The sequence below is a fragment of the Balaenoptera musculus genome, chromosome 11 (assembly GCF_009873245.2).
Source record: "Balaenoptera musculus isolate JJ_BM4_2016_0621 chromosome 11, mBalMus1.pri.v3, whole genome shotgun sequence".
Taxonomy (NCBI): domain Eukaryota; kingdom Metazoa; phylum Chordata; class Mammalia; order Artiodactyla; family Balaenopteridae; genus Balaenoptera; species Balaenoptera musculus.
The window spans coordinates 48,301,530-48,322,277 of NC_045795.1; the positions used below are offsets into that span (position 1 = coordinate 48,301,530).

The window sequence follows — 20,748 nt, forward strand, 5'->3', positions numbered from 1 at the left end:
TCAAAGGACACAGGAAGTCCCCTTGCTCTGATTTGGCCCACGTGCCCAGCTCATCAGTGAAGAGACGACAAGAACATTTGTAGTTGAGTGAAAAAGATGCCTGATTCGGTTTAGGACTCAGTGAACAGTGGCAGTTCTGAGACTGGTCAACAGCAAGCTGAAGGAGCCCATGCTCTGAGCTGGAGCATCCCTGCCCCGCTGTGTGTGACCAGACACGCACACCGTTTGAAGTGAGGTCCTCTCCCACATCAGCTGTCCTCGCTCCCATCGCCCCTCATCCTGCAGACTGTGCGGTGGACTTGGACGTCTGTGCCATAGGCCTCTTGGTCTGGCACAGCCCCTTGAAGGAGTTTCTTGTGCATTTACAAATCTCAATCATTTTCAGTTTGCTTGTGGTTTAAAACCACTTTTGTTACACATTTTGTATCTTCATGGAGGCTCCTGAAATTACCTGCCTGCTTTAAGATGATTATAAATTTTATTTCTTAGTAGCTGAAAGGGTAATACCGAGCTCAAGAAAAGAGGAGAATCCTGATAACTTTGTACTAAAAGAGTTATAAAAGCTATTCTCCAGCTTCTCTGTGAGGATGATGTCATATTTTAAGGTCTGACATGGACATGGTTGGTTACAGACTGGAGGCGGCCGGAGCTGGGACTAGAGCCCCCAGTGGGTAGGAGAAGGACCAGAAGAGTTCAGGAGGGTCGCTGCCAAAGCAGGGGAACCCCGCACACTGTCCTAAGGAAGGGCTGAGGAGGGATCTGGTCTGACCCAAAGCAGACCCAGTAGAGAAGCAGGGGGCCCCGCTGTGGCTGGCCTCTGGCACCTGGGTTTTCTGGGTTGGTGGTCCTGAGAAGGCAGGATGCCAAGGGGCCAGTACAATTTAAAAGGGAAACTACCAGAATGGAAATGTGATAGAAAGCCGTTTGGATTTTCTGGAGCATTTCAGAGTTGACTCAGGAATGGAATGGGAGCCCTATTATCAGAAGTGAAGGACCATGGCAGGTTGTCTGAAAGAAAGAGGGTAACTTGATGCCATCAGAAGACACACAGAAACTGGCCCCCAGAGGCGTGTGTCTGGACACAACTCCCCTTTTACTCTTCCTATTCATTTCTTCTAGAATATACTCTTTTTTTTTTAATTGAAGTATAGTTGATTTACAATGTGTTAATTTCTGCTGTACAGCAAAGTGATTCAGTTATACATATATATACATGCTTTTTTTAATATTCTTTTCCATTATGGTTTATCACAGGATTTTGAATATAGTTCTCTGTGTTATACAGTAGAACCTTGTTGTTCATCCATAGAATATACTCTTTTTCTCTATAGGGAGACCTTGGAGATGCTGCAGGTTTGGTTGCAGACCACTACAATACAGTAAATATCACAATAGAGTGAGTCACACAAATTCTTTGGTCTCCTGGTGCATTTAAAAGTTATGCTCACACTATATTAAAGTGTGCAATAGCCTTATGTCCAAAAAAAGAATGTACATGCCTTAACTAAACAATACTTTATTGCTAAAAAATGATAACCATCATTTGAGCCTTCAGCGAGTCGTAATCTTTTTGCTGATGGAGGATCTGGCTTTGATGTTGGTGGCTGCTGACTGATCAGGGTGGGGTTGCTGAAGGTTGGGGTGAATTTCTTAAAATAAGACAACAATGAAGTTTGTCGCATCGAAGGACTCTTCCTTTCATGAATGATTTCTCTGTAGCCTGCAGTGCTGTGTGATAGCATTTTGCCCACAGTAGAACTGCTTTCAAAACTGGAGTTAGTCCACTCAAACCCTGCCGCTGCCTTATCAACTAAGTTTATATAATATTCTAAGTCCTGTGTTGTCATTTCAACAAGTTTTATAGCATCTTCACCAGGAGTAGATTCCAGCTCAAGACCACTGTCTTTGCTCGTCCATAAGAAGCGACTTCCCCTCTGTTCAAGTTTTATCAGGAGATGCAGCAATTCAGTCCCATCTTCAGGCTCCACTTCCAATTCCAGTTCTCTTGCTATCTTCTCTGTGTTGGCAGTTACAATAGTAACATCAAAGATCACTGATCACAGGTCACCATAACAATTATATTAATACTGAAAAAGTTTGAAATATTTCAAGAATTATCAAAATATGACACAGAGACGTGAAGTGAGCAAATGCTGTTGGAAAAATGGTGCCAATAGACTTGCTCGAAGGAGTGTTGCCACAAACCTTCAATTTGTAAAAAAACGCAGTGTCTGCACAGTAGTAAAATGCAGTACAGTGAAGTATGTCTGAATTAGAAATCCTACTTAATCTCTACGTTCTGCGTGCCTCTGTGAAGCCACCTCACTCTTCACCTCATAGGTCTCCTCACCCCCCTTTCAAATCTACAGAGTAAAGGACTTCTATTCTGCCTTTTATTCATGTACACGTCTTTTGTGGAGCATGTCCTGTGTGCCAAGCACAGTCTAGGTAATAGATGTTAAATGAGTGAATATTTTAGAGCTGTTAACAATTATAGTGATGTAATTACAAGTCATTTTTTTTCTTCCAAATTTTTAATTTCAGATTTCACTAAATGTTGCAAGGACTCTGGAATCCTTATGGTAGTAAAATGCCGCAAAGAAAATTCTGCATTGAAAGAATGTCTAACTGCTTAGTAAGTAGTTACCTCAGCGTTTGTGCTCCTGTGTATATGTGTGTGTGTAGTATGTGTAGTAGATAAGAGTATGTTATTTAACTCATTACATGTAATATATTCTTTACTTCTCCCCAACAAATTTGTCATATAGTTGGCTGAGTCTAAAATTTTAATTTGTTAAAGATTCTTCTAAGAAAAACGATACAACATATTTATGAAGGGTCTTTTCAAGTTTTGTGTGTTTGTCAGCATTTTATCTGATTAAAATGCATGATTTTTCATGTGATTTAATAAATTCCTTTTTATGAACAGAAAATAGAATATATTATAGATGGGTTTGTGTTTATCTCTTCTAATGAAAAGGTACTTTTGCCAGCCTTGGGATATTTTGGACTAATGTAATTTAACTTCTAGGAGAGTTGCAATAAATCAAATGAAGGCTACAAAGGTAAATTTAGATTTTTTTTTAAAGTTAATTAATTTATTTATTTATTTTTGGCTGTGTTGGGTCTTCGTTTCTGTGCGAGGGCTTTCTCTAGTTGCGGCGAGCGGGGGCCACTCTTTATCGCGGTGCCCGGGCCTCTCACTATCACGGCCTCTCTTGTTGCGGAGCACAGGCTCCAGACGCGCAGGCTCAGTAGTTGTGGCTCACGGGCCCAGTTGCTCCGCGGCATGTGGGATCCTCCCAGACCAGGGCTTGAACCCGTGTCCCCTGCATTGGCAGGCGGACTCTCAACCACTGCACCACCAGGGAAGCCCTAAATTTAGATTTTTGAAGTTAAATTACTTTGAAAAATAATTCTTAAATATCATGTTCACTGATATTCTCTTGTAGTTCCTTGAATCTTAAGGTAAAAATATGCAGAGGTCTTTGAATGCATCTGCTTTCTGCTCATCTCCCCACGTTTTATCACCTACATTATTGACAGGCAGTGTTGTGGATACAGTGCTTTAGTGAGTAGGGAGTTGGTAGTTGTCCGTGAGATCTTAGTTTTGGTGAACGCTTACTTCCTTCTGTCCTCTGCTCCCCTAGCCTGTGAAGCATCTATGTCAGGATGGTTTGATACTTCTTAGGCAATTATATAAAAAGTGGTGATTATCTGAATCTTAAATTGTTTTCTTTTTTGATAACAAATAATGTACACATGAATTTATAGACTCTTTTAGAATACTGAATCTCCACATTTATAGATGAGGAAACATACTCCAAGTCTGCATGTCTTTTCTCAAGTCAATAAACAATTCTAATAGCTGCTCTTTTTTATGAGCCCAGACCTGCACTAAGTGTTTAACTGTGGAGAAGTAAGAGTTCTGGTCCCTAGAGCTCCCAAGAGATGTTGAATGAATAGATGAACCTCTTTCACATTTGTGTGACTGAATTTGTTAAATTCCCTTTTGTACATTAATTAAAGGATTTTGACACCTCGGTTTCAGTCATCATATCATAGGGACTCATTATTCTTAGTTGGGACAGGACAGCACTGGAGCCAGGAGCAGGGACTGTGGAGAAGGCAGCGGGCTGGTGTCTCCTGGGTCCCCTGGGGCGTAGCTCCCCCTGCAACCCATGCAGGGTCCTCACTGTCAGGTGGGGTGATTATTCCTCACGTGGAAACACGTCACCCCAGCACTGGCACATAGGAGATACTATGTACTCAGTAATTGTTAGCTCTTTTTAAAAGTTTGTGTTATTTGTTAGCTTTTGTTATCTGGATATTAATCATTGGCATATCCTGCCATCTCTCGCCCCCTAGAGATGGAGGAGAAGATAACAGGTCCCAGTCCATCCTGGGGGGCAGGGGGAGGCTGTGCCTGCTTAGAAGAGAGGGGAGCGAACCAAGAGGAGTGACTGACATTTGTGGGAAAGAAATGAGAGCTATTAGGAAGAATTCTACTTGACCTCAAGTCTCAACATACTCTAAGAAATACTGCTTTTTTTGTCTTTGCTTAAGTGGGGGCTCTGCTTTACTTACTGTCGACATTCCATGGGTGGAACCACTACCCTCTCTCATCTCCGCCTGGTGACACCCTGAAACAGTTTTGTGTTCTATTATTTCTCCCTGTCTCTTCTCACTCATCCTTCAATAAACTGCAGTCTGGCTTCTGCCCTCACTCCCCTGGAACTGCTTTTCCCGGAGGTTCCAGTGAGTGTCTTTTCCATCTTTTCTCTGATACTTGACCCCTCTCTGGAAAGCTCTGGAAGTCCCTTCCATCTGGCTTCCCTCTTCACGCTCTTTCCTGTCTCCTCAGCATCTCTACCTATTTCTTCTCCACCTTTTCTTCCTTAACGTCTTCCTTAAAGCTGGTTCCCCAGGTTCTCTTCTCCGTTTTAAATCTGAGAAAGCTCAGTTTGCACCCGTGGAATTCAGCTGCTTCCTATGGGTCATGGCATTTCTCCACTTCCCTTTGCCGGTCTAAAACCGAACTGAGCTCCTTTGACTCCTGCCTCGTGTCTTTGTGAATTCTAGTTGTCTCGGGTCTAGAATCTTCCTGGTCTCCTAACTGTTGATTTCATCTCAATCTCCCCCAGATCCACTTCATCCTTTTCATCAGAACTGTGCTTCCTTTGGCTTAGGTCCTCCTCATTTCTTGTCTGGATTATTGTAATAGCTTATTTATTGGACCCTCTTGCTGCCCACCTTTAGCCTATCTGCCACATGCTGTCAGATTCATCTAAGGCAGTGGTCCCCAACCTTTTTGGCACGAGGGACCAGTTTCGTGGAAGACAGTTTTTCCACGGTGGGGGCGGGGAGGGGATGGTTCAGGCGGTAATGCGAGCAGTGGGGAGCAGCAGATGAAGCTTTGCTCCTTGACCGTCACTCACCTCCTGCTGTGCAGCCCAGTTCCTAACAAGCCACGGACCGGTACCGGTCCGTGGCCCAGGGGTTGGGGCCCCCGATCTAAGGCACAGAACTGATCTTACAGTTGCTTTGTGAATAGTGCCCGTTCAGGGTAGATTTGACTTCCCAGTGGGGCATGAATGGATCGCCATGATTTGGCCCTCCGCATTCCAGCATCTCAGGCCCTTTCTCCTGCACATGATCTGCTATGGTGGTACTAATCTACTTGTACTTCTTCATGCATCACAGTTTGTCCATATCTATGGGATTTTCCACATGTGCCTTCTACGTGGGTTTCTGTTGGTCCTTCAAAATGCAACTCAAACGTCTCCCCCGACAGCTCCCCTTTCTCCACTCTGCCCCATGTTTCAGGCCACAACTGCCGTAGTACTTTGTGTACATAATTGTGATGCAGTCTTGTCTGCTCTCATGGGTCCCTGAGGATGGGTGCTCTGACTTCCCATTGTCCTATCCTGGGACATTGCTATTCAAAAAAGAACCATTAGGTCTTTTTTTTTCTTTAATTTGGTAGCCTAATGTTTACAATGAATTTATGACCATTACTAAAAACCTGCTTCTAAAGATTGTGCCTGATGAACCGGATGTCTGAATTTATTGTTAAAGTGAGCTTATGTGCTTGCAAAGTGATTCACTTTAAAAGATTTTCATTTTCTTTCTAGCTATAATGATCCAACCTTTTATGAAGAATGCAAAATGGAATACCTGAAGGAAAGGGAAGAATTCAGAAAAACTGGAATTCCTACCAAGAAAAGGCTGCAGAAGCTTCCCACAAGCATGTAGGCAAATATTCAAATGATACTCAGTAATGCCAATGTTCATGGAAATCACAGTCACCTGAAATGATGGACTCAAAGAAGTGTTTGCTTTATCCTTAATTATGGAAATAATTTTATCTGAAATAAAGATTTTTTTTAAACTTCAAAGTTGAGTTTATTGAATGGGATAGGAGTAAGTGGGGAATTGGAACATGGTTTACCTGGGCATAATGGGTTTATCCTTAATTATGGAAATAATTTTATCTGAAATAAAGATTTGTTTTTAAACTTCAAAGTTGAGTTTATTGAATGGCATAGGAGTAAGTAGGGAAATGGGACATGGTTTGCCTGGGTCGTAATGGGGTTTTTCATATAGAGAACAGCTATAGTTCTCTAACAGTGATCCGATTTTTAGGTTTCCACATGAATCTTACTCATCAATCTATAGACTAATCAATGGGGCCAGAAGTAACTAAAGGAAAGCAGGAATGGACAGCCTTCAAAGGAGTTAATAACTTGGCAGTATAGCAGGATGGTCATGAGCCTGGCTCCACCACTGAGGATTAACTGAGTAGGTAAGTAGAGTATGTAGGACAGAGTCTTGGACGTGGTAAGTGCGCTTTAATGGTTATTAGTAGAAGTAAAGGCTTATTTGGAAACATAGATGAGGAGATAAGTGCTTATACATGAATTAGTTTTACTTACATCTTTAATAGAAAATTTCCTAAAATGTAGTGGCATTCCTTGACCTGTTAATTCTGCTACTGAAAATATTTTAATCTTTTTAAAAGTCTTCTTTAAAAGGATGAATGACCATTTTGTAACATAGTAGTGGTTTCAGGAACTAGTGTAAAAAATTTCTGTCCCGACGTAATAATTTGATCCCAGGTTGAGCTTTTATATTAAAAGTTGCTCTTTTTTTCCTATGAGCTGTTAACTCTTCACCATAGCCATTGCAACTAGTTTCCAGGTAAGTAAAATTTATATGTATTTACATAGTTTTTATTAAAATCACAAATAGAAATTCCTGCCTACTAGGACAAGATTTAACTTAGGCCCCAATCCCATGAAATAGATCTGAGATCAAGTTAAAAGTAAATAGGACCCTAAAGAACCATGCGATGTTCAGGTTCCACACTTTGCTCTTGAGTAGACCACTCAAAGGAACTACTTGACTCTTATTTGAAACCCAGAGAGACCACATTTTCCAGGCATACAGATCAAAAGGAGGGAGGCAACAGGAGCAGACAAGCAAAGCAGATACAGCCACAGAGACCACACGGCATGGGGGTAAACAAGCCCACGCTCCTCTGGGGGCCTTTCGATATTGGTGCATTTCCTAGAGCACAGGAATTAGTTTATTTTTAATGACTTAAGTGAAGAAAGAGCAAAATGGTTACTTTAAAAAGCTACTAAAAATATACAACTTGTGGTTATTTTATAATTTTAATTAGAATTAGAGGGGCCAGCTTCATTTTTATGTGGAAAATTCATCTATGTAGATGTCGCTTCCCCACAGGTGCTAGACAGACTAGGTTATAGAGTATAAAAATGTCCACTGCATGCATGGTACTCTGGGGAATCCGTCCCCGTGTGTCACTCGGCTCTTCCTCTGGCTGGCACCCCTGCACCTCTGCTGACACTCTCCTGTCCAGTGACAGGCCACAGATCTTCTACCCGTACGATCTGCCTTCTCCAGACAGCACTTCTGCATGAGACCATGACTGTTTTCACAGGATTCAGTCCTTTAGTGCTTGAAGCCTGAACTCTCCCCTCTACTTTGGTTCTTGTGTTCCACAGAGGTACATCCCTGCTCTACTTACGAATTAGGTTCCATTTTAGCAGAACCTCAGTTTCCTTTTAGAGAAGATGTAAATTCTATTTTAGCTAATGGGGAGGATTGAGAGGCTTTTGTTGTTGTTATCCGTGGTCTTTTCACTCTGTTGAGTTATGGATGTGCTGAATTGGGTTATCCATATAAAAATCTGGAGGTTAAAGAAATTTTCAAGGGAAGTCCTTTGGAGCAAGCTTCAGCTAGTATGAAACAAGTCAACAAAATTTTCCATTTTAAATAAGCTACAGATGGGCCATTCTCTCACTTCTCTTTGAATCTTAACCAATAACAGAAATGATCATAAAATACATTTAAAAATTTATGACTGGGAAAATTTCTTTTGGTTATTCTTTCCTAAATAGTTTTACATCATTTGTTTAGCACTTTAAACTGTCAAGAACATCAACCACTGATTTTCTAGCGTACCTGTTTGATAGCTACCCTATTGTTTAGATGCAAAAGCACTGTCTCTATTCAGAAGTTGGTTTAACAAGACAAATGTCTGTTACATGAATCAGATTAACAACCTATAATTGGTACATGACCCTGGAATATTTAGGCAAGGACAATATTTCCACTTCAATTTCAAACAAAAATAATTTATTTTAAGTAATGTCTTGGCATTGTTCAAAACATTAAGCCATTATGTCATACGACTTATTTTCTTTACAAAGGAAAATGCTCAATCTTGGTTTTAAAAAAGGCAAACCAGTAAGCTACATTAGAGATTAGATATAATGTACAGCCTATGCAGCCACATGACAAATAGTTTCTGCTGCTTTGTTATTACACAAGTAGTTGCTTCCTTCAGCTAAAGCCTGGAGTCTTGTATTTGTTTTATGCATATTGGGTTTTGTTCTATTACTTGGCAGGAGATCGTACTCCCTTGAGTCAGCTGTGTTCATTGGTCAGAATAAATTCCAGCATCTGACACCAACTCCATTAATCACAGACAAGCTTGAATAAGTGGGTAAGATAATAGAAAGACAAATATCTGGTGAATGGTGAACACTGTTTATATATGTATGCTATTCAGTTAATGTAGAAGAGATTTGAAATATTCTTTTGAGTCCAAGGGGTTTGGAACTGTCTATCAAAAAGGATAAAGGCCTTCTACATGAAACGCTTTATCTCAGGCAAAAGATGTAGGAACGGAGACATATATTACTAATATTCTTAATACCACCACCCTGAAAGAATACAGAGAAATTTCCGTATGAAGCCATCCTTGTTACTTGTTTATAAATGATTGATAGGCTCTTAGAATCAAAGCGTTGGGGGACATTTCATGATTATACTATATCATATATCAATACAGCACAGAATTTGGTTTCTAGGATTATAGTTTCTAATTAATTAAAAACCACTTTCTCAATAAGTAAAATTACATTTCAAAACAAAGTTTAACCAGTTAATAAGCTGCTCTACGTAACAAGCAGGTGTAGACCCTTGGAAGAAAACGGCTTTATATAGTTACACACCCATTGGGATTTTCACTATAGCACTGAAGGACAGATTAGACTGAAGCCTTTGTGATACTATTCCTACTTCTAACTGGATAACGTATATGACTGTAATAGTTTATTCACACACCACATGGTTTTTCAACTATTTCATCACTTTTTTTCAATTAAGACTTGAGGGATGTACCAGGACAGAGTTGGCTTCAACGAGCAGATCATTTCAAGTCTTAAAATCCAAATTGTACTTTAAATTTTATCAACATCGTGATTAAAAAATGACTTTAAATCTTATACTTTGAGACACAATAGCACACATATAGATGCAATAACCCAGATAATATTGTTCCACTGTAATTTCCTTATCCTTACGCATTATAAGGTCAGCAGAAATATAATCTAAGTCACATTGCCATTTTACTCCTTTATGCAACTTAAAGCAACTTAACATGCTTTTTCTCTGATACAATGGTCTCCTTTATTTGTATGAGTTAGGCATTTCACATGCTTTGTAAAACCATGTCTGAAAACTTTAAATTCCATTCTTCATGTGAGGGGCAGAAATGTACAATTATCATCAAAGGTAGAGTTGTCATTGTGAAACACCTTAGGTTTATTAATTAGTAACACATATCTGATTCTTAGCCAGAATATGGAGCTGGAGGGTGTTCTTTCATACTGAAAAATCAACTACATAATACGGTACATTATGTGCAAATGTAAATACTGAAGAACTCTGCAAAAGTTTAATCAAAATCTGCTTTCAGTTTGTTAATGATTTCCCAAGAAAACCACTGAGGGAGATACAGCAACCTCGTGAGAACATCATAAATCTCTTCATAATTAATTTTTATAATGGCAGTTTTGATTATGTTGATCCAAGTAATGCAGTGGTGGCAGGTTGGGTAAAGGCAAAGGTTTATTTTTAGTTTCCCCAAATGTTGTCTCACTTGATTTAGGAGGGCTTGGGAATACCCAAGAATTATCTTCTAGAGAACTTCTGCCATAAGAATTGTGTTCCTGAAAGTTTGTGCCATCGTGAGGAATGGATCGCTCATGATCTGTCCATGACTGGAGAGCTGCTTTCTCTGATAAAACCTTTGCATCTCCTGGTAAAGGGGAAGACGTGGCGTGACAAAGAGTTTTGCCGTTTGGTGAGAGAGGGGCCTGTCTTTTGTACGTTACGGTAAAATTCGTCAAGTGCAGTTTTGTGCTGTCTTTCCCAAGGTCTTCCATGCATCCTGTTGGGGCGCAAGCTGAAAAGAAAGCACAGGCTAAGCATCAGCTGTCCTGGTATTTATGATCAGAAAACAGTAAACAAACACTTCGTTAATTTGGTTGATTCTAGAACTGGAAATGGACATTTCCAAGTTGGTACGATCACTGCGGCAGTGTGACTTGAAGTTGACAGGTGATCTCAGTTCTAATCCTGGATCCGCTATTTACTGACAGGGTGACACTTGACTGCTCCAGGTGTCACTTCTCTCGTCTGCAAAATGGACACAGGAATCTTGTCCCGCCCATATCACAGTGAACATGAAGAAATTCCTATTTTAAAAAGCTGGAAACCAATTCAGTTAAAATACAAGTAAAGACCCTGTTCTGCAGAATGTGTGTCAGTGGAGACTAAGAAAGCTGTTCGTAAGTTTTAATAATTTTGTTAGATATAATATTCCTTAGCTTAGTCAAATCTGTTTTCCATAGGTGGTCCAAAAGTAAATTTTTCCAGAAATAACTACATTGTGAATTGGTGAGACCCAACTGAAATTTAATATATATTAAAAGGCTTTTATGGATAAAACAATTTAAATTAAAAGCTATAAAATCATCTCATTTCTTGTCAAATATATATAATGGTAAATGTAAATTCTGCTATGGTCACAATATAGGTCAAAAAAAAACAAAAAAAATGAGTTTAGTAACCTGTAATGGCTTAGAAAACAGACTGCTCTCCAGCTGCTGTTCAGCCACAGACGACACAAAGCAAGGGTGTGCTTCCCTCCCTCTGCATTGCCTTTCCCCAGGCAGCAAAGACAAATTCACCCTCAGCCCAAGACGGATACCAAGTGCAACCAAGGCCTGACTCTAGTTTTAAAGGAGAAAGAAACTGAACCACATTAAAAAATAAGCTCATTGCCCCTTTTCTTGGGAGGAGGTGACAGTGCTCAGCTTCTGGACAGGGTGACATGTGGGTCTACAGAAAAGGTGACCTGGGCTTATCTCTGTCCACTCCCCAAAGCACTCAGTTCTTTGTGGAGAGTGGTGGCCCCGGGCCTGGCACTGTCGTAGGAAACATGCTAGAAACTTTCGGTTCAAAGCAGGATAAGATTGATCATTCACCAGCTCAGAAGGGACACGACAATAAGCATTTCCAAATGAGAAGAGAGCATTTCTCCTTAATTATTTTTTGGAAGTTCTGTTTAGTATATAAGAGGCACACTGAAAACTCACTGAAACATTACTCCATGAGTCTCGTTTAAGAGAGGTCTTATTTCTACCATCAACTTAAAGTTGTCTCATACGTAACCCTGGCCACTGGAAAACCTGAGGACAAAATGAACCGTAAACTAAGTTGGGGCGTGCCAAAGCACCTTACTGTTTTGCCTGGTTCATAAGTAACTAACCCTAGAAACAGAAAGGCAATTCTGAATTTAGCTTTCTGTCCCAACGTGCAATGTCCCCCGCCCCACAGGAAACCTTCCTGAGGAGAACTATTTATAAAATCTCTTGTGCCCTCTTCAGGGACAATTTGAGGTGCAAATGACAATTTTAAATTAATGATTTTTTAAAAAATAAGTCACATCTCAGTCCTTTAAAAATGAAGTTTACGGCATTCAAATTTACATTACACAACTTTACAGGAATACAACCATTACGTAATAAAAGGTACAAATGCACTGATTTTTTTCCGAGGTATAGAAACAGCTTTGGCAAAGTAGCCACTACTAGTAAACACAAAACTCAAGAAAAGGTTTAATCAGCCAAGCAGTTAAATATGAAAAGCAAAGCAATGAAAATTTTTGTTTGGTTGAAAGGGCTAAGTGAATAGCATCTAGTCTCTATTCAAAACAATCTATCCTTTAAGGAAAGAAAAATTAAGTTTACAAAAAATGAAAATAACCAAATAACGAATCAGAGTTCTCTCTTTAAAAACAATTTAAAGAGCTACGTCTTTGGTGTATTCTGTAGCACTGGAATGAAAGTGGCTTTTGGTGTCTTGGTGTCTTTTTTTTTTTTTTTTTAATATATGAAGTAGTTGTGGTAAAAGGTCAACTAGAGCAAACTTAACACCTCAGCCTTGAACACATAAGCAACACTTGGCTGAGAAAAAAGCCACAAGGGGAAAAGAATACAGTACTGAAGAAACACACATCAGCAACACCTTTATGTGTGAAGTTGACCAGTATGAGGCTGAAGCCAGAGCAGAGAATGGGTGGCTGTGAATAGACTACATATACTTTGGCTTATCAAACTCATTTGATGAGATTTCGATAAGATACGATAGCGAGTTGCTCTTTGAGCAGTTTGGCTGGAATCAGTGGTTTCCAGCAAACCCTGACTTGCCTTTCTTGATTGCAGTTGGGGTTTTCAGCTTTCTTAGCAGTTCAGCTTGTACTTGAGTCACCAGATGTAAATTAGACATTTCTCTCTTCAGTTCCCAGTATGCACTTTGCATATTATCACTGAAATACAGGGTTTTTTTTAAAAAAAAAAAAGTTAATGGTTATTATTCTCTGTGGAGAGAAGGGGATAACTTTAAAATAGAAATGAGCTTATCTGCATTTCTGCTCAAACTGTTGTGAAATAATACAAATCAAATAAAACTTCCTCATTAAATAATTAAAATATTTAAATAGAGCATTATAACAAGTGAAAAAATCTTATTCACAATACATTGACCTAATTTTAATCAATTAACTGAACTATATTAAACAGAAGGGTATTATAAAAAGTGTTCTAACCAACGAGTTTAATAGTTCTCTTCTCAGGACTGAGATTTTATGATAGCCTACCATGTGCAGTGGCGTTAATATATTTAATAGTAAGGAATATGGTCTTCACTTGCAAATCTGATCAAGAATAAAGTGACATTCATTCATGGATGGATTTTAAATTTGTATTTATCTTTTGATTGTTCTGATGTTGTGAATTGAAATGCTGTTATCAATTCTGAATGTACACCAAAGCCCACATTAAAATAAAATTTAGGTTTCATGCATTCCAGTCTTTTATGTTTGACTGGGCTGTCTCATATTGTTGGTTCTAAACCAATGTGACATGACAGCACAAGACATGAAGAGCCAGCTGATTTCCTGGTAAGGGAAAAGGAGCTGGAGAGAGGATAATATGAAACAGAAATAAAAACTTCACAAATACCTCTCATAATTAAAAGTATTTTACCTCAATTATCTGAGAAGTTATAAATCAGTTATTTTAAACCTAATTTTATTGAGTTTCGTCTTCCAGTAAGCATTCTTATTTGCATATTCATGATTTTTTTTTTTAGGTTCTTAGTTGCCAACTAAATAAATCAAAATCTTCAACACATATGTAAGAACAACTGATCTCATAGTGTTCAAACAACCCCTACTACCTCTTAAAGATATTAGTGTAATTTTAGTAATAATGAAATCAAATTAAACAAACATGTCACGTCATGCTTCAATTTTTGTCTAGCTATAAACAAAAACCTTTAAACAAACTACAAGGATAACACTCTTCATATCTAAATCTAATATTCTAATTATGGAAACAACAGATATATTCAAAAAGTTATTTTGAATTATGACATTCCTTTTTTGTCAAAATATTCCCATTCCACTCAGACTATAATTCTTTCAATAGGAGCAGGAGAATAAACTTTATACTGCTTTTGAGAAAAATCTACTCGTTTTAATCTGTTGTAACGTCATTTGTTAACCAGTAGTCTATTAAAAAACACAGGGATTTTTGCAAGTTTTTGATAGGTGTGAAATAATTACTTCACAAAAATTAGTTAACCACCTCTGCTTCGGCAGTCAACATCTGAGCCGTGTGCTACAATGAGTGTGTCACACAGGAACTGTCTGAAGTGTGAAGAGTCAGTGATTCCTTGGTGCAATTCTGGGCATTCAGCATGCTTCCCAAAAAGAGTTACTCACATTACGTAGCAGCTAAGTGTAAACACTGTACATGTGCTAATTCATGCAGACAGTCATGATATGAATCATACAGATTAAAAACAGTGGCTTGAGATGCTAAATCAGTACCTGACTTGGAGAAAAGCAAATACAGTATTCAAGACAGTGTTTGGATACTGGAATATCAAACATTTCATCATTCAAAATAGCTAACCATATAAAATAAGAGAAAATTATAATAGAGGTGTTAATGCAGCACTAATACACATTTTCCAATTCAGTTTAATGAAGACTGCTTATAAATTAGGTGACACCAAAAACTAGGTCACCTAGTTTAACATATGTCTAAACTTTTTCTTTTGCCCTTAATGTCACCTGAATTGAAAACTACAGATATAAAAAACTAAAATTATTACTAAGTATAAGCTCTCCCTCTTGTGGATAACAAAGTAATGGCAGTTACTTTACACTTTACCATTTATATTAAAGTGCTATAGTCTTCAAAGTGTGTTAAAATTTTTAAAATTCTACTTGAACAAAATGTTTAAATCATTGCTTAAGTAAGACTGGACAGTTGTCATCCACAGATCTTCAGCAGAGCTCCAGCTAACCTTTACTTATCCAGGTATTTTTGAGACTATAAACTGTTCCCCTTCTACCTCCCACCAGCTGGGAATATAAATTAGTTAAGTTTTGCTTTAAATACCATACAAGCAAAATCCTAATGATATATATAGTTGTGTACAAAGAACTCATAAAGCTACTTGAACACTGAGATGCAGCACCAAAGTACCCCAAATGAGAACCCTAAGAAATAAGACAGATGAGACAGTAAGATAACGGTGGTTGAGCATGTACTATGTGCTAGACAGGCACCTCACCCCGTTCTCACACAAACGCGGCAACCTGGGAGCTCACTTCACACACAAGGAAGCAGGTGCAGGAGAACTTCCTGACTCTAACAAGCTGCTGTTCAAAGCTGCCTTTTAGCTATCCAGTCCTGTGACTGACTGCTGCCCTTTGTGGGTAACATTTTTCAAATCATCATAACCTTCAGCTTCATCACGTATTTACCAACCACTGACTTCCAACACAACCTTCTTCGTCCCAGTATAAAATTCCACACCTCTAAATTTTAAACGTAACGAAACCTGCTTATCCACATCTCAAGAAGGGGGCACATGTCCAGCTTACATGGTAAAAACTGTGTAAAAGCTCAGTTTTCTTAATTGACACTGTACGTTCAACTCTTTAATACTGAAATGAATGTTCCTTTGTATAAGAAAAATCTACTTGAATTTTTTTTTTACTTCAGCCCTATTTTTCTTTAGCTTTTGAAAATTTATTGAACTACTACATTCCCCAGAGGAATTAAAATGAAAGTATGGTATATCTTGACAACTGTGATTTCTTCAAACAAGCATCTTTCAAGTATTTTTAATTGTAAGGCACAGCAGGCAATCATTTTACACTGCAACCCATATTCTGTTATGTTCTATTCTGTTTTATTTATTTTTAAAATGCTTGTCTTAACTCACAAAATTTCATGATCAACTAAGGCAACACAGCACAGTGTGAAAAACACTAACCTAATCCCTATTTCCTAAACCAAGAATTTGCATCTGAAGAAGTTACCCCATACCTAGATCTGGCTTAAGAACTGAAGGCAACAACCTAAAGGTAACCCCAACTAGTACACTGGCAGGACACTGGCCAAGTTTCTGATAGGCAGGGCTGTTATTGTTAAATGATATTGTTTACAATGAGGAACATATAAAAGGCCTCCAGTAATTAAAATGTTCACTCAGGAAACAATATGGTACCACCTCGTTCCCCTGGCAATATGATGGAGGAAATGCAAAAAAGGAGGTGATCCAAAAAGGGGAGTTTTCCAAATAACTGGAAAATAATCATTAAAAATACCTAAACTTTTAGTTAATGGTTTTATGGAAACATTCCTATGTACTTTTCTCCTAATACAGTAAACTTAATTTATCATCTGAATTGTTCTATTTAGAAGTGGATGACGTAACTTAAAGACTAATAAAACATAGGACTATAAACTGTAAATAGGTATAAATGATAAGGTAAAGGAAAAACAAGATAAAATGCAGTCAGGAATGAGGCTAACATAAAAATGCATGATATAAAGTTTACCAAGGGTAAGCTACAAGTTTGGTTATTAGTTTTCTAGTTGCTAACCAGAAGAGGGAGAGCTAATCAGTTCTGCAATCCACACTGCTATGGGTTTGCAAACACAGAAATGTACTTGAGCACTGAGGAGCCATTAGGACCCGCTTTAATTACACAGTTCTTTAACATACAGAAACTCTTAGACTGAACTACATTCTAAAATCTGTTTCTCTCAGTTGATACCCTGAATTGATACTGAGCTTTAGAGAATTCAAAACTGTACTTCGAAGCCACAATTACATAGTTCTCAGCCTCAGAAACCAGACTCATCTCTTGGGGCCTTCCTCCTCCTCCAAATCCTGGCCTAGAGATCCTTCGCTATCTTTTTAGTTATATGATGCCTTCAAACACACATCTTTTTGGTGGGTGGCGGACAACTTTTCAAGTTACTCTCAAAAAAAGTGATCCAAATTATGTAACAGTGCCCATGAGTGGAAGCAGAAGCCCTATTCTATACCATGTACTTCTTTTTTTTTTTTTTTGGGCGATTGGGATTGACATGTATACACTGATGTGTATAAAACTGATGCCTAATAAGAACCTGCAGTATAAAAAAACAAACAAAACAACTAATACTAAACTTTCATTGGGTTATTTGTATGGAAATATGTTAATATAAATATACCATGTACTTCTAATAAACTATTTATATAAGCCCTTTTATTTGACCTACTGATTCTAACATGCTTCTTTCCAAAAATGGTTTAAGAAGGCTTGTAAAAATGACAAATACAACAAAATTAATAAGGGGAAACCTAGGTTGACAGGAAGAAAGAAGGTAACTGACACAGAAGACACCTTGGAAAAATAATTCACATGGATGCTATAGTAGACACATGTTTTAAAGAAAGGAAAAACTTCCTTGCTGTATATTTAGATGAAAGTTGAAGGCATAAGTGAGCTACTGTTTGAATGGCAGGGCTGAGTAGCTGCAATAGAGACTGGCCCATGACGCCTATAATACTTACTGCTGGCCCTTCACACAGGAAGAGGGGCTGCCCCTGGATCTGGAAGAGGGGCTGCACTGTGTTTCCTCATACTGTTTTCCCCAACTGAGCGTTTCTCTCCATTAGATTTTTGATAGGAGGAATAGGTATGAGATAATTCAGTAAATTTTGGAAGCCAAACGAGCAAACAATGAAGTCAAATGAGTATGTTTCATTGGGTGGAAGTATCCATGGAGAGAGGGGATGCTAACATAGCAGAACAAAAATTATCAGATAAAACAATGCACTTATGTTACTTAAATAAAAATGATACATATATTTGAGGAAAAAAAGGGCTGAAGTAACATACATGAACTCTGATAGCTACTTTTATTCTTACCCCAAGAGGATAGTTCTCTTAAAATTCATGTCATATCAAAGACTAAGGCTGTCCAAGTTTGCCCTTAAGACAAAGTGATATTGCTGTGTATGGAAATGCGTAATTCTTCATGTAAAAATCAGGATTACAGAATACTTCTGCACAACTAGCTCCCTAAAATCCTATCTAAAATATTACTGAATGTTCAAAAATTTTATCTAAGGCATCACAATATGCACCTTTCTACTGCTCAAGTTCAAGCCTGTTGTTAAGGAACAGTTAAATATTTTTTATAAATACATTGTGATCAGAAATTACATGCAGTACCCAAATACTGTCAATCTGTTTTTAAGGTTAAATCATAACAGAAATCTAAGTACCTATACAAAGTGGCCTACAGAACAATTATTATTATTATATAATGTATTATTATTGAATGTTGAAGGATGTTCATACCTTGAAATGCTTAGTCTTTGGAGATCTCTGCTCTTCAGATTGTCTTCCTGAGATGGATACTGTCATTGTTTAAAAAACAGTTTAAAAGTTGTAATTGTTACCTTCTATTTATTCTCAAAACTTTATTACCCTACACATGCTTCAGCTTTTACAGAATACATCTGTAACTGTACAGCATAAAACTAGTATCTTATATTCAATTTTAATGAAATAACTCCAAATCTATACCAGATATTTCTAAATCATTTCCAATTATTTAAAGTCATTAATGCTTTAATTTTCTTTAAAAAATACACTTGCTCTCATATAAAAGACCTTGGAGTCTTACAAAATGTATTTCTGATGATACCAATCTGAAATCTATATTCAAAAAAGGGTAACAAATTTATCAAATTACTGTTTCTTCAGGTATAGCTGAGTGAATTCCACCAGAAAATGGAAGTTTATTGGTATTTCACTTTTTGGTATTATTACAAAGAAGTACCAAAATTTAACAGGTTATTGTTTAAAAAGATTAACAAATTTCCTCTTTCCACAAGAAAATGACAGGGAAAGGACTTCATAAAGTCCTTATATACTGCCAAGTTTTAGTAGTTTAGGTTATAGATGACAAAAAGAACCTATAAAAGATATTTAAAAGTGGACTTAATACATTTAAGATAACTCTGTAACACACTTGTTTGCAATGCATTCAATTCAGGGTCTATAACAAATTAAAATGACTATCACAGGCACTAATTCTATTAGCAGAAATGGCCAGTATAAACTAAGAGAACAAAATTTAACTTTACCATTTCTTATTTATATAATCTAAATGATATTTTTTAAAGTGGAACACTAAAAAGCCACAAAAGGACTTCATGAGTCCTCTGAGTTTGGGAGTATAAAATATCAAAATGTACTACAGAAGTTAAAGTGTCTTTGGATCTGATTGTTCAGAAAATACCAACTAAATACTGTAAATGATTTAGTTGCATCTCAGGGAGCCCTGTGGAGAGGGGAAACAGAACTGGCCCACAAGTCAGAGGAAGTCTGACCACTAACAAAGCACATAACCTTGGACGTTTTCCTTTCCTGTTCCTCACAGGAAATGAAGGAATCAGATCAAGTCACTTATCGTTTCTCTGTATAATTAATTAAAAATATACATTTTAATTAGTGTATACTTATACATATATGCACAATGGAAACCTTGTTTTTAAAGCCAATGATAGTAAACAAAACAAAACACCTAACAGTTTTGCTTGGTGAAGTATTTCTCCAGCTACCATCTAACAATTCAGAAAATCTAACATAAATTAGCAAAAAGCACAAAGGAATTGTCTCTAATACTCAAAGACCCTATTCCTGGCCAGTCATCAGTTTGCCATGTTCTAAAGGCAGTAATGGATCTGTTTCCCAACTTGTGCCATCTGATGTTGGAGTTTCACATAAATGGGCCCATAGCTACAAAATCCTGGGAAACACTGTTCAAGTTAAATAGGTTCCTGTACTTCAGTACTGCTCAGAACCTTTAGTACACACAGCACACTGTGCATCTCTAAAGAGGCTGTTATTGGCTACCTTAGGCATCTACACCAACTCCATTTACTGAGCCAGTGTTTCCTACGCTTCGGTCCTAGTGTCTGTTTTTCTCAAAGGAGCCGCTGTTCTGAATATAAGTGGCTGGAAAACTGGAGGATACAGAAAGTAAAAAAGGCCCATAGTGGAACTGACCCTGGAACCTTGACCTCATTAATACCAAACACTGAATCAACTGAGTTCACTAAGTACTTTAAAAAAAAAAGCAAAGCCCCACTATTCTGTCCATGTAGGATGCTATTTCACACTTCAGAAGGTGTCATAAAATATGTTTCACAGAAAATACCATCTTAAAAATATTTGTAAGTATGGCTACAGTAGATATAAGATTATTGTGAACATAAATTTTCTCTCCATAGCTTGCTCTTTGACTCCCATATCCAAGAGGACTCTGACCAGTAATACCTTTGAAACAAGACTGAAATGTACACATCCCACAATACCAAGATTTAAACTTGGAACCCTTGATAAACTGATAAATTTCCACTCCATCTTTCCCTGGTTCATATCTTTATATTAGTTGTGAGCATTTTTGACTTTAAATCTCCCCTCCCCCAGCCAAATAAATT

At 37.8% G+C, this 20,748-nt stretch overlaps 2 protein-coding genes across 6 annotated transcripts in view; one reads left to right on the forward strand and one right to left on the reverse strand.

The window, feature by feature from the left end:
- Nucleotides 1-6,471, forward strand: part of CMC1 (C-X9-C motif containing 1) — a 72,629-nt gene extending 66,158 nt beyond the window's left edge. For 4 of the 5 annotated variants that reach the window (XM_036870402.1, XM_036870403.1, XM_036870404.1 and 1 more), the window contains 2 exons: nt 2,545-2,635; nt 6,135-6,398. In XM_036870402.1, the coding sequence (XP_036726297.1) occupies nt 2,545-2,635; nt 6,135-6,255 (212 nt within the window). In that variant the 3' untranslated portion in view covers nt 6,256-6,398. Of the gene's footprint in view, nt 1-2,544; nt 2,636-6,134 lie in introns of all 5 variants that reach the window. The other variant, XM_036870406.1, reaches the window with a different exon arrangement.
- Nucleotides 6,472-9,279: 2,808 nt separating this feature from the next.
- Nucleotides 9,280-20,748, reverse strand: part of AZI2 (5-azacytidine induced 2) — a 34,620-nt gene continuing 23,151 nt past the window's right edge. The window contains exons 6-8 of the mRNA XM_036868945.1: nt 18,599-18,657; nt 13,089-13,207; nt 9,280-10,780 (exon numbers count right to left, since the gene is read on the reverse strand). Of these exons, the coding sequence (XP_036724840.1) occupies nt 10,368-10,780; nt 13,089-13,207; nt 18,599-18,657 (591 nt within the window). The 3' untranslated portion in view covers nt 9,280-10,367. The remainder of the gene's footprint in view (nt 10,781-13,088; nt 13,208-18,598; nt 18,658-20,748) is intronic.